The 15738-nt window shown below is 39.6% G+C and overlaps 1 protein-coding gene across 1 annotated transcript; it reads left to right on the forward strand.

Annotated features, from left to right (window-relative positions):
- The first annotated feature begins 211 nt into the window (after positions 1-211).
- On the forward strand, positions 212-10602 carry SRP9 (signal recognition particle 9). The gene is made up of 3 exons (XM_019976692.2): positions 212-421; positions 5122-5190; positions 9402-10602. The coding sequence occupies exons 1-3, from the start codon at positions 350-352 to the stop codon at positions 9519-9521; spliced, it is 261 nt and encodes an 86-aa protein (XP_019832251.1). The 5' UTR covers positions 212-349; the 3' UTR covers positions 9522-10602.
- The last annotated feature ends 5136 nt before the right edge of the window (positions 10603-15738 follow it).

Below are 15738 nucleotides of genomic sequence, written 5' to 3' on the forward strand. Positions count from 1 at the left end.
ACGGTTGTAGTCCAGCCCGAAGGACAGCGGGACAGATCCTCCTCCAGTCCTACAAGGGGCGCTATGGCAACCTCCATCGTCTCCCTTCTCTTCACCTCTTCGAACCCTCTTCCAGACTCGCACGCTTGGGGCTCCGCCTCCTAGGCAACATCCCTCCTTCCCATTGGGCAAGGACGATCCTGGCTGGCCAATGGAGCGAGGCGTTGGTACGTGGCGGCGCCACCATCTTTGAGCGTCTGGGCCCCTGTGTCGGTAGGCGGCTGTGGGAGTTAGGGAGGTAGGTGGGCCGTGCCGCGCCGCCTCCGGTCCACAGCCGCGCCTCTTTCTGTCCTTCTGCCGCGGTCCCACGATGCCGCAGTACCAGACTTGGGAGGAGTTCAGTCGCGCAGCGGAGAAACTCTACCTCGCCGACCCAATGAAGGTAAATCGCAGGCGGACCCAGTGTCTCTGTCCCACCTCCGGGTCAGGATGTCTTCTCTGCCGTCCGCTCGGCCTCCGGAGCTTCTGCAGCATCCTAGGAGGTGCTGTGTGTGAAGAGAGACGGACTCCGCGCGAAGTCCGATTGTTCTTTTTGTCTCTTTATGTCTCTTAAGGGCCCAGAGAAGCCTGAAATCAGCAAAATCAGGGTCAAGTCTGGGCTCTAAGAAACCTTCCCCCGCCTACAATCCCTGAGCTTCCCTGTCGTTGGTTTACGTGTCTCTAAGGGCAGGGCTCCTCCCCGCTGCAGGTTCGGCCTCCTGTGGCGCTTCAGTTCAGTTCAGTCGCTCAGTCGTGTCCGACTCTTTGCGACCCTATGGACTGCACCACGCTAAGCTTCCCTGTCCATCACCAACTCCCGGAGCTTACTCAGACTCATGTCCATCGAGTCGATGATGCCATCGAACCATCTCATCCTCTGTCGTCCCCTTCTCCCGCCTTCAATCTTTCCCAGCATCAGGGTCTTTTCGAATGAGTCAGTTCTTCGCATCCGGTGGCCAAAGTATTGGAGTTTCAGCATCAGTCCTTCCAGTGAATATTCAGGACTGATTTCCTTTAGGATGGACTGGTTGGATCTCCTTGCAGTCCAAGGGACTCTCAAGAATCTTCTCCAACACCACAGTTCAAAAGCATCAAACACCCCAATTTGGAGGCATCTATCTCCCGCAGATTAGTGGTTCTTAATCTTTTGGAGGTTAGTGCCCTTTGAGAGCAGGAGAATGCACTTAACACATAAATGTTTGTAAACAGTTTTAGGGGGTCCGTGGATCCCTGTGGGCTTCACTGGAGGCTCAGACAGTAAAGAATCTGCCTGCAATGCAGGAGACCTGTGTTTGATCCCTGGGTCAGGTAGATCCCCTGAGAAGGGAATGGCAACCCACTCCAGTATTCTTGGCCTGGAGAATTCCATGGACAGAGGAGCCTGGCGGGACTGGTCTAGAGTCCATGGGGTCACAAAGAGTCAGACACAAAGTGAGCGAGTAACACACACACACGGATCCCTCTAATTCATTCATGGCCCCCATAAAATTATAATAAGCTAACCTCTGACATTGACTTATCATAATTTTATGGGGGCCATGAATGAATTACAGGGATCCGTGTGTGTGTGTGTGTGTGTGTGTGTATGTGTGTGTGTGTGAGTAACCAAAGAGGTTGCAAGGACAAGAATTTAGCATTTGGGTCTTGATTTTTCTTCCTCTTGGTGTTTATTGTCATCTAAATATTATTTAAAATATTAAAAAGCCCTGCTAGCTTTTTAGACCTAGATAAGTAACAAGAAACCGGAAACATTCTTAGTTCCATTCTTTGCAGTAAAGTGATGTAATAGTAATAAATGATAAAATGAATTAGATACTTGTGAAATTGAGTACTTTGTTTATGACACAATTTCTGGCTCCTCCATTTGGTTGATTTTGTTCGTAGGATCATTTGTTTCTTTAAGCAGTGTACCATGAGGACTATACAGGACTTTTGTAGAAGTACCCACAGTGTAAACTAAAAGTATTTGGAAAGATAGTAAAGAATATACAGATCCACAGTAAGAATAATAATACTGTAAGAATGTGGTCATAGTTATAGGGAAAATGAAAATAAAATGATTATTATTGAGCATTGCTATGAACAAAGCATGTGTAGAATAGGCAGGAGAGGGAGAGCCTATGAGTTCTGTTAAGAAAATTCCAGTGGCCTAAAAACTTGTGCCTTCTCAGGCTAACTTTCACTTCTTTTTAACTGATTTTTTTTGATAGGTCGGTGAGGGGATGAGTGGGAGAGAGCTGGACTGACAGTTGTATTGAGTACCTTCCATGTGACAGACATTTTATGTATATACACTTAGCTGTATAATTTATGTATACAATTGAAGACAATCCCTTGAGGTAGTTGAATGAACAGTCTTAGATACATTAAATGATTTGCCTGATGATCGCTAAGAGATTAGGCTAAAATTTGAACCCACATCTCTAAACATCGTGTTCATGCTGTTTCTACCAGTCTATACTGCTGAAACTAAAGAAGAAGAAAAATTTTGTCAGAACTCTTTGGGATCTGTTTTACAGAATTCTTTGTCTTCTCTCTCTCTTGATCATATTTATCACCTTTTACCATTCTCCATTGCATCTGCTGTAAGTGAAGATGGTATTATTGCTGGACCATGTAATAACCTCTTTGCCTGCCTGCATTTAAAATTCCTTTTTCACTCTCATACATACTGCAGCTATCTCGGACACAAAAATTGAATTCCCAGTTTCCTGTTTTAAAACTAGTTCTTCACTGATTGCTGGTAAAAGTCCCATCTTCCAGGCCCCAGTCTGACCCTCTCTCCAGTCTTGTTGGCTTTGTCTCCCACCATTTTCACCGTCCTCAGCCCTAGCTAGCCTCAGAAAGCTACAGAATGCATCATATCTTCATTCAGACTGCTGCTTCAGCCTTTCTCCTAACTTCTTCCCTAAAAGAAAGAAAACAAAAAATGCATTTCTGCAGCCATTTCCATAAATTCTTCTTACACTTTCCCTTCCCCCAATCTAAATTACTTGTTTCCTCTTTTAGCATTTTACCTGTGTATGTCTTTCTAGGACTTAATTCATGTTGTCTTATGTTTTGTTTTGATTATTTAAGTTGATTGAATTACTAAAAAAGCAAGAACCTTGACTTCTTTTTCTTCTTAGTAGCATCTGACATGGTAACTTAGGTGCTTTCTAATTTACCAGTAGAAAGGGAATTGGGGCTTCCTAGGTGGTGCTGGTGGTAAAGAACTCGCCTGCCAATACAGGAGACTTAGCGGGTTCCAGATCCCCTGGAGGAGGGCATGGCAGCCCACTCCAGTATCCTTGCCTGAAGAATCCCGTGGACATAGGCGCCTGGCAGGCTATATAGTCCATGGGATCGCAAAGAGTTTTTAAACTCATTTCTCCTAATGAAGCCACTGAGTATTCTTTTAAGCAGGAGTTAAAACTTTACATAGTTGTCATGCTTAGTACGTTTTTAAGTTGGTTTCCTTTTGTTTCCAGAGGACTGAATTTTTTTAATATGTAAAACTGAATTTATTAGCTCAATAAGTAGAATCTTATTAGGTAGTCTAAAGATACTTACACCTACTTAAGTGCTTGGTGAGTTCCCTTTGCTCCCTCACCAAATCTCAGGATGATATGACCTTTTTAAATTTGCAAACCCATGAGAGTAGAAGGCATAATGAGAAAAGCTGTAGAAAAAGCTCTAATAGCCCTTTTTATCTAGTTTCCAGAATTATCTTGAGGGTCCTGTGCTGCATTGGAGCCATTTTAAATATATGTTCTTGTTTTGTCTGGTAGATACTTAGCAATTTTTAAAACAGCTAGCTAAAGCTAAACTAGAGTTATTTATTATATTTTTGATTAATAAGAAATTTGACTCTGCTGCAGTACACTGTTTGGAATCCATCATTTAAAGAAATAAAAATAATATTCATGGAGGTTGTAAACTCTATTGGGAGCTGTTTTCTTTTATCGGAATATACTGATATCTAAATCATTTTCTTGGCTTCCTAACTGTAGAACACCCAATAGCAAAAAGTGCTGTGTAGCATGGCACTCAATGTAGGAGTTACTCTAGATGTGGAAAGTTGTGTCTCATGTCATGGCATCGTGAGAAAGATACGATTTTGCTGAGTAATTAATCTGAGTCCACCTCTTGAGAGCCATGGGAAAATGGAAAGTATGAACTGCAACTGCAGTACTTTCTCCTGGGAAATGGATTTGAACTTTACTAGCCATTTCTGCTACTCCCCCCCGCCCCCGCCCCACTTTTTTTTTTTTTTCCTATCAGTCCTCTGTGGCTAGATGTGTGGGTATTATAGGGGAGAAGAAAACCTTCTCTTTTACTCTCTTAGGTTTCGTAACTGGGGCTCTGCAAATTAAACTGACAAAAGACAGGTTAATAAATACAAAGACTTTACACTTAGCATAGAAGTTCACAAAGAGGAGGAATTTGGGACCTATATACCATCTTAAGGGTGGGAAAGTATGGGAGGGAGGTTGGACAGAGGAAAAGAGATTTGGGGTTTCTGGGAGGGAGTACGTTCTGAGAAGGTGCTTAGGAAATGTATGGGCAATATTAGAGTTGTCTGGTAAGGTTTTTAGGGAACAAACCTTCTTCTCTTTTCCCAGGGAGAAGAAACACCTTTTCAATTGGAAACTTACGTAATCTTTACAAAGCTTAATTTATGTCTTGCTTTTGATCAGAAAGGGCAGAGAACTAATTGCCTTCAGCTCAAAACTTTCCTTTGGCTGAAGTGGTATACTTTTGAGGTAGCATGCTGTGAATACCCTTCAGTACATAGTCTTACTGGCAAGAAACGCCAAACCACCTTAAGAGTCTTAAAGACATTCTCTGAATATGGGTGTGCCTTTGGAATTTTCAGTACATCTTTTCAAAGTGGCTGAAAATAAAATACCTGACTTTCTTTTAAGTCTTAAAAATATTGTAGCAATAGGAATGCACAAAATGCTGTTTTCCCTCATATCAGTAATGATAAGTTTACAGTAAAGGTGCCTTTAGATATTTTGGCTATTCTAAAAGGATCTATTTTCGCTCGCTTGAAGACTAAATTATTTATGAGAAATGTCTTCTGACTTCACTGTTTCTAAATATGTATTTTTATTTCAGGCCCGTGTGGTTCTCAAATATAGGCATTCTGATGGGAGTTTGTGTATTAAAGTAACAGATGATTTAGTTGTAAGTATACATTTTTATTTGTTGCATACTTTCAGATTTGTTTGAGTTAATCATTTGTTTGAAATTATTTACATAGAATTTATGCAAGTCACCCATTAGAATGCTTCTTTTGTGTTTCATTCCCAAGTCAAGAGCCTTGTTCTTGAAGCTGTTTTTCTAGGCACTTGGAAAGATAATTCACCTTGCTTCATTCATACAGTTTGTCAGGTCTAGTTTAATAACAGCTGAGCAGGAGGAACATAGAGACCAAACATAGATACAGGGGTGAAGGTTTCCTTGTAGATGTGTGAGGAGTAAATGGTATCTGAACACAAGTTACGGGTTCTGTAGTTGCGTTTCTCTCGTTCCCTGTCTGCTCATTCCTGTCGCTTCCTCACCCCATATATTTCTCACCCCTCTGCCATGTGGTTTCTACATGAAGTCTTTCCCTGAACCTGCTCTCAGTGAGGGCTCAGCAGCAGCCCCTTCATTTTCAAACCCAGCAGTTCATATCTTGCTTGACCTCCTGGCTGCTTTTAATATTTTTAATATTTATTTGGCTGCACCAGGTCTTCGTTGAGACATGCAAGATCCTTAATTGCAGAATTCGGGTTCTTAGTTGCAGCATGTGGGATCTAGTTCCCTGATCAGGGGTCAACCTGGGCCCCCCGCATTGGGAGCGCAGAGTCTTAGCCACTGGACCACCATGGAAGTCCCCCTCCTGGCTGCTTTTGATACAGAAAACCACTTCTTGTAGAAATTATTTTGGCATCTGTGGCTCCCTTTTATCTTGTTTTTCTTTCTCTGTTTATTTCATTCTTTGCTAGTTATTTTGCTGACTTGCCCCATCAATGTTGGTTTCTCCAGGATTCTGTCCTTGATGTCATCTTACCACTTCTGGATCAGTCCATTAAGTCCAGTACTGCTTGTATGTCTGTTTCCAATTTTGTACCTTTAGCTCATATTTTTCTTTTGGCTTCCTGACTAGGTCTGAGTTGAGCATCTTTCCTCCTCTACTTGGTAAGGTTAGCCTGTCTAGAATGGAAGTCCTCATCCCTTATCAAACTGGTTCCTCCTGCTTCCTGTCTTTAATTACACTGTCATCTACCTGCTCAGAACCTGGGAATCATTTTTGGCCCCTTCCTTTCCCTTATTCTCACATTTACTATTCCTTCATTTGAAAAACTTGTATTTTGATCCTCTGATAAGTTCCATATGCTTTGCTGGGCATTTGTGAATTATTGATTCAAGGTCTCATCTCATTTCCTGTCGTGAACCCTCCATCTTCATTGCTCACCTCTTAAGGCCTCATTGTCGCTTGCCTGAACTAGTAGCTCTGTGTCCCTGCTTCCAGTTCGTCCTTCAGTTGTCCTAATACTACTGTCCTGCCAGAGTGATTTCTAAAAATGCAAATTGGATTCTTACTACCCTGCTTAACAATCTTTAGTGGCTTCTCATCACTCATAATGTAAACTCCACCCTCACATCCCCTCTAATCTCTGTCTTTTTGTGTTACTTAAGGCCTCCTTTAATATGCCATGGTCTTAGGCCTCTGAGCTTTTGAACAAGTCTGTCTCCATCTTTGCAGTATTGAATCCCACCCCTGCCCCAGTGTGACAAGCCAACTGCTTATATTTCAAAACCCACCTCAGAAGGACTGCTTCATTTCTTGTTTTTATTTCTGCCTCTTTTTGTGCTGTTTCACAATTTTTTTTTAAATCACATTTGACTTTTAATAGGTTGTGGGCTTCAAAATAACAAGAATAGATGAGTGATAGTCTTAACTGTATTTGAGGTGACTAGTCCTGACCCGAAGGGTACTTAACAAGCATTTCTTTTAATGGATTAACTCTTTTAAAAATCTCATAGTGACTTTAAAAATGACTTTCGGTCGTATCTTTTACTGTATTTGTATTCAGGGTTCCATTATGAGGTTGCATGAAGTCAGATCTTTTTAAATTAGTGTCATATCTTCTAAGAACCTATTGAGTTTGGTGAATGTGAAATGCAAAAAAGCAGTAAATTGAGCTGTTGTGTGCTAAACCTAGGTTGAGGAGATTTGAATCCTAGCTTAGCAATCTAAGAGTATTTTAGTCTTGGGGAAGATCAGGCCAAAAGTTTGGCTTTGGGGGCCTTAATCTGTGAAGTGCCATAGTAATAGTCTGCTCATCTAATTGGGTTGTTGTACAAAGTAAATAAAATATGTGGACGTGTTTAGCACTAGTGCCTGCCACTTAGTAGGTTCAATAAATGTATACTTGAATCCTGAGCATTCACATTGAGAAAAATGTTACTTGTGATTGTCACAGAGTGGATAGGTATATCTACTGAAGAGAAATTGGTATGTTCTGCTTTAAAAATAGAGGAAAATGCAGAATTGAATTCAATACAATAGACTTTACCTCCAAATGATGACTTTTGGCCTCTGGTAATGATTAAATATCGTTAAAGATCCATGGTAAGCAATACTGGAAAGAACTTTAACATTAATGATTTCTGTGATAAGATCTAAGTATAAAGGATTCTTTTTGTTCCCTTTCTTAAAACTACTGAGAATTAGTCCTTATCTAGAAGGGACCAAAGATAGAATCAAGTCCATCATACTAAATAATAAATGTGTGAACCAACTCCAATGGAAAAATCTATTTTCTAATGATTGTTAAAGAAAAGTTTGTATACTTCCCTCAGTAATTCATTTTAATGGCTTAGAAAACTCTTCTTAGACTTTATTATCTTAGAGCTTTGACTTTTTTATAGTCCCATTTGTGCATCTTCTGTTTCTAATCCATGTCTGATTTATAATATTGTTTTCTTTGGACCTCTTTCTATGTCAAACTGTAGTGAGAAGGTATATGTTCTCCTATAGTACATACACTAAAATTGAAACTCTGGAGATGATTATGGCCACTTTATAAGATTGTTAGACAGATTTGTACAATGTGTGAACTTTTCTAAGTAAGTGGTTTAAGGGCTGTATGAATTCAAATCAGTTGTGCATTGTCAACCACAAATTGGCACTTGCCATCTACCTCTACAAGGATTAAATCATGTGCTGCTGCAGCTGCTGACCTCCAGCACCCCTTGAAGGAGCCCAGGATGGAGAGCAGAAATGAGGCACTCTCTGCTCCCCGAAACCTGGCAGGACAGGTCTTCAGATAGTTAGATATTCTCAGGAGCTGATTTTCTGAGCCCAGTTCTTATATCTCCTTATATCTAGAAAAGCACTAAAATCTTTCATGGTGATGACTGTTTCTCATGACAGGCAGAAGCGTCACGAGATCAGCAGAAACTTTCTAAAAAATAAACATGCTTGATTGCATGTACTCCCCCTTCACCAGAATTGCATGTATACTGTCCTTCTCCTTTATGTCTTTGGAACAGTCTCTCAGAGCTGTTTGAGGTGCTGTCTCCTGGGCTGCAGTCCTCGTATTGCCCCAAATAAAACTTTTAACTCATGACTCTGATGTGCGTTTTTTTAAAGTTGACAGCACGATCAAGTTGAACTCCAACAAATCAGTTTAAGTTGATGAATATTACTGCAGGATAACAAAGTTCCCATTGCTTAAAACTCATATGAATCCATAAGATGGGCTGAAAAAAAATGGATTTGTGTTACAAAACGAGACTGCCACCTTAAGTTTGATAATTTGGAAGATTCTAGATGAAGAATTGAATGTAAAGCAAGGAAGAGTTTGGATTGGTTTAAAAGTTATAAATAATACCAGAAATCAAGGTTGAACAGATTTATCTAGCTTGATGTAGGTAGCAACCAGCAGTAAGCAAGGAATTCCTGATTTTTAAAAGATTATCATTAACCACATACTTCCCATTTCATAAACAGAGAAAGAGATCCTAAAATGTATATGCTTTTCCCACTGTAACTATAGAATCATTTATAACCAGATCCCAGGGAGAAATTACCTGATTCCAACCTTTAATTTTTCTCATCAGACCATGGCAGAATTTGATTACATTAGTCTACTGATCATTTTTGAGATGCTTTGAATAGAGTGCCTTTTGTTTTTCGTCCATAGCAGTGGCATTTTAAATATTATAAAATACTAAACTTAAGGAATGTAATTGTGGGAACCTGGAAACTTGAATGATCTCTGGAGGAAGTAAAGCAAAACAGTGGTAAGGAAAGACTCAGATTTTTACCCAAGAATATGTTTGCTATGTCGTTAGTAATCTAGTTTTACATAGTTAATGTGTGCTTTTAAAATTCCTGACAGTGTTTGGTGTATAGAACAGACCAAGCTCAAGATGTAAAGAAGATTGAGAAATTCCACAGTCAACTAATGCGACTTATGGTGGCCAAGGAATCCCGCAGTGTTGCCATGGAAACAGACTGAATGGTTTGAAATGAAGACTGTTATGTTCTTAGGAAGTAAATATCTTTTGAATTTGAAAAAGTATTGGGAGAGAAAATACTTTATGTAACTAAGTGGGCTGTTCAGAAGCCAAGAGATCATTTTTTTTGTACTTTGTTTTTTAATGTTTACTTTAGAGAGCCAGGAATGTAAATGCTTTCAGTTAGAAAGCCTTTATTTATTTTTTGGAGATTGAACAAGAAATGCATCTATCTTGGAAACTTTTTGTGGATTATTTGGTGTTAAGCAAAATAAATAATTACTCGCTGTTAAGTTTGTATCAGTAACTTGAAAATGAGATTAAGAAAAGCTAGTTCGTCCTTAAATTTAGTTAATCTGTGTTTAAAAGAAAATTGAATATAATTGTTTTGCTAGATTGATGTATTTTTTTCAGAGCATAAATTTTGTGCTGTTGATGACCAGCAAATATAAAATAAGGTAACTGGAATTAACTGTGCACAGCAATATAGCTGATTATATATAGTAGTGTAGTCTCAATTATATCTAAAAATAATTATGCAAACAAGTATGCTTTACCTTAAACTTTACAAATTTAAGCTATATTTTTAAATATAAGGGATTCATATCGTTAACTTGTTGAGCAAAGACTTACTTTGAATCTAATTTTCAGTGCTCTGAAACATCTGCGGTTACTTTAAATGCATGAACAGAATGATCACTAATAGATTGAAATTACCATATTACAGAAATATTTGCCACATATTTGCCATCTATCTTTTCTCAGAAGGGCTAAAGATTATTTGAACTGTTAAATTTTTGCATACCTCTGATACCCCAGCCCGTTTCTGTCTTTACTTAACCAAGGTATTAAGCAAGACTGTCACAACTGTTTCCTTTAAACCAGAAATCTATTATTTGACATTTATCTTATATTTGCAATTAATTTTACCAACCTAAATATAATATGTTGATTCCTACATTAAAATATTTTTTGTTTGGAATTTGTTGTGTTGACCAGTGTTTCAACATGCAAGGTTCCATTAACTGTATGAATTTTGGCATGTTTCAGAGAGGTCAGTAAATAAAATATTACGTAAATGTGTATTATGTCTCTTTAAGTTTTCAACTTCTTAAGGATAATTGATTTCTTGACTGGGATATTCTATATTAGTTTAGACTAAAGTGAGCCTAATTATGCTGTATGTACGTTTTATTTGTTTCTTCGTACTTTTATTACTCAACTTTCTCTGTTACGGCATTTGTTTTCTTTTTTTTTTTCCCCACTGTTTTTCACAGTTGTATTACAAAAGAACCATGCTAGCTTTTTCAAGTCTCCTATTGATAGACATTTGGTTGTTTCCAGTCTTCTGCTGTTAGGATGCTGCACTGAATATACACATGAGTAGTATATGTGTACATTAAATTTCTAGAAATAAAATTGGTGAGTCAAAGGGCATATGTGTTTCTAATTTTAATAGATATTGTCAAATTGCTTTACGCCACGATTGTCCCATTTTGCATGCCCAGCAGAAACACAGGAGAATGCTGTTTTCTCACAACATTGCTGCACAAAAATAGAAATTCTGGATTTTGGGCATTCTGATGTGTAAACCACAGTTGTTGTTCAGTTGCTAAGTTGTGTCCAGCTCTTTTGCCACCCTGTGGACTGTAGCCCACCAAGCTCCTCTGTCCATGGTATTTCCCAGGCAAGGATGCTAGAGTGAGTTGCCATTTCTGTCTCCAGGGCATTTTGTTTTCTTGAGTAAAAGTAACATCAGGGACTTCTCTGGTGGTCCAGTGGTCAAGAGTCCATCTTGTACTGCAGTGATGTGGATACGATCCCTGCTCAGGGACTAGAATCCCACATGTTGCAGAGCAGCTAAGCCTGTGAGCCACAACTAGAGAGTCTGTGCACCGTGATGAAAGATCCTGCATGGCTCAAAGAAAATCCTGTGTGCCACAGCTGAGGCCCAGCGCAGCCAAATATTTACAAAAGAAAAGTAACATCAGGTAATGTAGGGGTTTTTTGGGTTTTGGCTGTTTCCTGCCCATAATAAAAACTGGAGGGTTTTTTGGCCTTTGTCTTTCTCATTTAAATCTACTTTTTAACACTATGAAGATAGCCTGGAAGGGGAGAGACATAGGTTTGGGTTCTTTGAATCCTTGTAGCAGTGATTAAGAGCAGAAGTTCCAAGGCAGACTGTGTTGCAGTCTTGGCTCCACTACTTCTACTTCCTAGTTCTGTGGTTTTTGAGAGGATATTTCTCCATTTTCTTCTCTGGAAATGGGCCTGAAAGTAGTAGTCATAGGGCTTTGAGGATTAAATGGCATAATCTACTTTAAGTCTTGGCGCATTGCCTGGAGCATAGTAAAAGCTCAATAAATGGTAGCTATTATTACTGTTACGGTTGTTATTTTTCAGTGGAATCATTATAAGTAACCAGCTCTTAAGTTTTCTCATTTTAATTGAATAGTTATTTATAAGTTAACATCTGCCTTTTCTACCAAGCTGTGTCTACTATCAAATGCTATTTTTGGCAGATGGGAAGTAAAACAAGATTGTCTCCATGGAGAGTGTTTTTATGTAGTGGGGGAAACTGAAATCTTAAATCTAAGACATGTTCATTTGTACCGACACAAAATTATTAAGAGAACTAACTGATGGTGAAAATATTAAGTCTCTCAAAGACTGTATAATAATAAAACTCCAAATCATATATTCTAAAAGTCACAGTGCTGTATACTCTGACTTTTTTCTTTTATCAGGAGAGATTTCTGGATACTATAATCACACTTTTCATGGACTAATTTTTTTTTTTTTTTTTAATCATTCTACATGGCTTATGGGATCTTAGTTCCCCACCCAGGGTCCTGGCAGTGAGAGCCCCAAGTCCTAACCACTGGACTGCCAGGGGATTTCCCATGGACTAATTTTTAGCAAACTGTTTTGTGATGTATTTAATCAAATACAGTAAATTACTTTACTGACCCTAAAGTAATCCAAATGCAGTTATCATAGTAATTAACATTCTAGGTACAATTAGCAGTTCAAATAATTTTTGTTCTCTTCTTAGGAAGACCCACTCTCCTCGGAGCACATAGCATTGTTGGAGTATTAAGCATTGTTGGCTACATGTGTTCTCTGTTATAAAGGGCTGGCTTTTCCCTTCTCCCTAGCCTGTCAACGTTTTGTCTTAAAAATATAAAATTTGTTAGGCAGAGCTCTAAGTGATTAGAGGCTGTATTGGCAGCATTTTATAGTTGATGTCTTCTGTTACCCTTAGAAAAATCTAACACTAGCAACAGTATGATGATAATAGTCTTGAAAGTACAGCTGACCCTTGAACAACATGAGTTTGAACTGTATGGGTCCACTTATATGCCAGTTCCTTTCATAAATACGTAATATAGTAATATACAATCTGCAGTTGGTTGGAATTAAGTTCTGGAGGGCTGGCTACAAAGTTAAAATTGGATTTTCTACTGCAGGGAGTGTCAGCACTCCTAACCCTTGCATTCATTATTCAGTTCAGTCGCTCAGTCGTGTCTGACTCTTTGCGACCTCGTGAACTGCAGCACACCAGGCCTCCCTGTCCATCACCAACTCCCGGAGTCCACCCAAACCCCCATGTCCATCAAGTCGGTGATGCCATCCAACCATCTCATCCTCTGTCGTCCCCTTCTCCTACCCTCAATCTTTCCCAGCATCAGGGTCTTTTCAGATGAGTCAGCTCTTCACATCAGGTGGCCAAAGTATTGGAGTTTCAGCTTCAACATCAGTCCCTCCAATGAACACCCAGGACTGATCTCCTTTAGGATGGACTTGTTGGATCTCCTTGTAGTCTAAGGGACTCTCAAGAGTCTTCTCCAACACCACAGTTCAAAAGCATCAATTCTTCGGCACTCAGCTTTCTTTATAGTCCAACTCTCACATCCATACATGACCACTGGAAAAACCATAGCCTTGACTAGACAGACCTTTGTTGGCAAAGTAATGTCTCTGCTTTTCAATATGCTGTCTAGGTTGATCATAACTTTCCTTCCAAGGAGTAAGCGTCTTTTAATTTCATGGCTGCAGTCACCATCTGCAGTCATTTTGGAGCCCAAAAAAATAAATCTGACACTGTTTCCACTGTTTCCCCATCTATTTCCCATGAAGTGATGGGACCGGATGCCATGATCTTAGTTTTCTGAATGTTGAGTTTTAAGCCAACTTTTTCATTCTCCTCTTTCACTTTCATCAAGAAGCTCTTTAGTTCCTCTTCACTTTCTGCCATAAGGGTGGTATCATCTGCATATCTGAGGTTATTGATATTTCTCCCGGCAGTCTTGATTCCAGCTGTGCTTCCTCCAGACCAGTGTTTCTCATGATGTACTCAGTTCAGTTCAGTTGCTCAATCGTGTCCGACTCTTTGCGACCCCGTGAATCACAGCACGCCAGGTACTCTGCATATAAGTTAAATAAGCAGGGTGACAATATACAGCCTTTTCCTATTTGTTGTTCATTGTTCAAGGGTAACTGTACTCCTTTTCCTATTGTTCATTGTTCAAGGGTAACTGTATTCTAAAACTAATTTATAATGAGTTAAATATGGGACTTCCCTGGTGGTCCAGTGGTTAAGATTTCACCTCCCGATGCAGGGAGTGCATGTTCAGTCCTGTTCTGGGAGCTAAGATCTCACATGCCCCTGGCCAAGAAACCAAAATGTAAAACAGAAACAATGTTGTAACAAATTCAATAAAAACTTTAAAAATGGTCCACATCAAAAACAAAAAAAGAGTGAAATGAATTGCCCAAGAACAATAAAGTTTCTGCGTTTTCTAAGTTTGTTTCTTAGAATGAAAGAAAACCAAATTCCTAAGTAACATTTATTGCTTCCCTATTTTTCCTCTTTTAGTAAAAAATACCTTGTGGTAATGGCAATATCATAGTATTTAGTATTATTTCTTTTTTAAATATTCAGGAGTAAGATGGGGGAAGGAGATGGAAGGGAGGTTCAAGAGGGAGGGGACATGTATACCTATGGCTGATTCACGTTGATGTTTGACAGAAAAGAAAATTCTGTAACACAATTATCCGTCAATTAAGTAAATTTTTAAAAAATAAATAAATACTCCCCTAGTTGGGCTTCACAGGTGGCACAGGTGGTAAAGAATCCACCTGCCAGTGCAGGTGATGCAAGAAATACAGGTTCGATCCCTGGGTCAGGAAGATCCCTTGGAGAAGGAAATAGCAACCCACTGGAGTATTCTTGCCTGGAGAATTCCATGGCCAGAGGAGCCTGGTGGGCTCAGTCCATGAGGTCACAAAGAGTCGGACATGACTGAGCACACAAGCACACGCATTAATCTAGTTTTGCAGTTAAAGTTTATGATAGCATGAGAAGAAAGAATATTTCATTCATCTTTCTTACATTAAAAGTAGTAATCGGGCTAGTTCCAGAAAAAGATGGGATAAGCACACTCCACCTCGGCTCTTCCGCTGAATCCAGCTATGAATACACAGAGCAACTGTTTGAGGACTCTGAAAAGAAAAGAGGTGGATTGGGCAGGAAGACCAGCATGTGAAGTACCACTGAACCAGTGATGATTGATTCTTACCAATTTTCCCCCTTGGGGTATCCCCCAGCGCATTGAATTCAGTCCCCCACTGCATTGAATTCAGTGCACTGGAAACCTAGAAGTGGGTACTGGGTTGCAGACCAAGAGTGCCAGAAACCTTTAGGTCTGGTCCAAGAAGAAGAAGGGTACTTATATTTGGAGAGAGTGCAGAAATCCTTTTTCTTTTTTCCACCTTTTCTTTGTCCTCTTACAGCACACCCGCAAGCAATCCCATGGTGGTGACAGCGTGAACTACCTGCAGTGAAGCCAAGTAGGAGCCCAAACTCGGGGAGATAGCCCTTCCTTTCCATACAGCTTTGTTTCCAAGAGGTTGGAACCAACCTTCATCTTTTTCTCTTTGTTCTCTATTTGCTTGGCTCTGGATACAGATGATGATGGGGAAAGTACACATGGTAGCTAAAGCCTCAGTCTTTTGGCCAGAGAACAAATAGAAGAACCAGAAAGTACCAGGGAGATCATAGAGAAGAAGAAACTAAAAATAAATGACCCCATAAAACTGTTTATATAGTTCTCAGTCTACCCTCAGTGTGCACATGTATATGGATCTGATTCTTTTTAGCACGTTAAAAACTTAGAAACTGAGTATGAAGGAGGAAACAGAACAGGCTCTTGAGAG

This window comes from Bos indicus, chromosome 16 (genome assembly GCF_029378745.1).
Source record: "Bos indicus isolate NIAB-ARS_2022 breed Sahiwal x Tharparkar chromosome 16, NIAB-ARS_B.indTharparkar_mat_pri_1.0, whole genome shotgun sequence".
NCBI classification, from domain to species: domain Eukaryota; kingdom Metazoa; phylum Chordata; class Mammalia; order Artiodactyla; family Bovidae; genus Bos; species Bos indicus.

Excerpts from the sequence above, each read along its gene's own strand:
- SRP9 (XM_019976692.2), top strand. The coding sequence starts at position 350 with ATGCCGCAGTACCAGACTTGGGAGGAGTTCAGTCGCGCAGCGGAGAAA. Across the intron at positions 422-5,121 it reads ACCTCGCCGACCCAATGAAG|GCCCGTGTGGTTCTCAAATA; the intron begins GTAAATCGCAGG and ends TTTTTATTTCAG. Across the intron at positions 5,191-9,401 it reads AAGTAACAGATGATTTAGTT|TGTTTGGTGTATAGAACAGA; the intron begins GTAAGTATACAT and ends AATTCCTGACAG.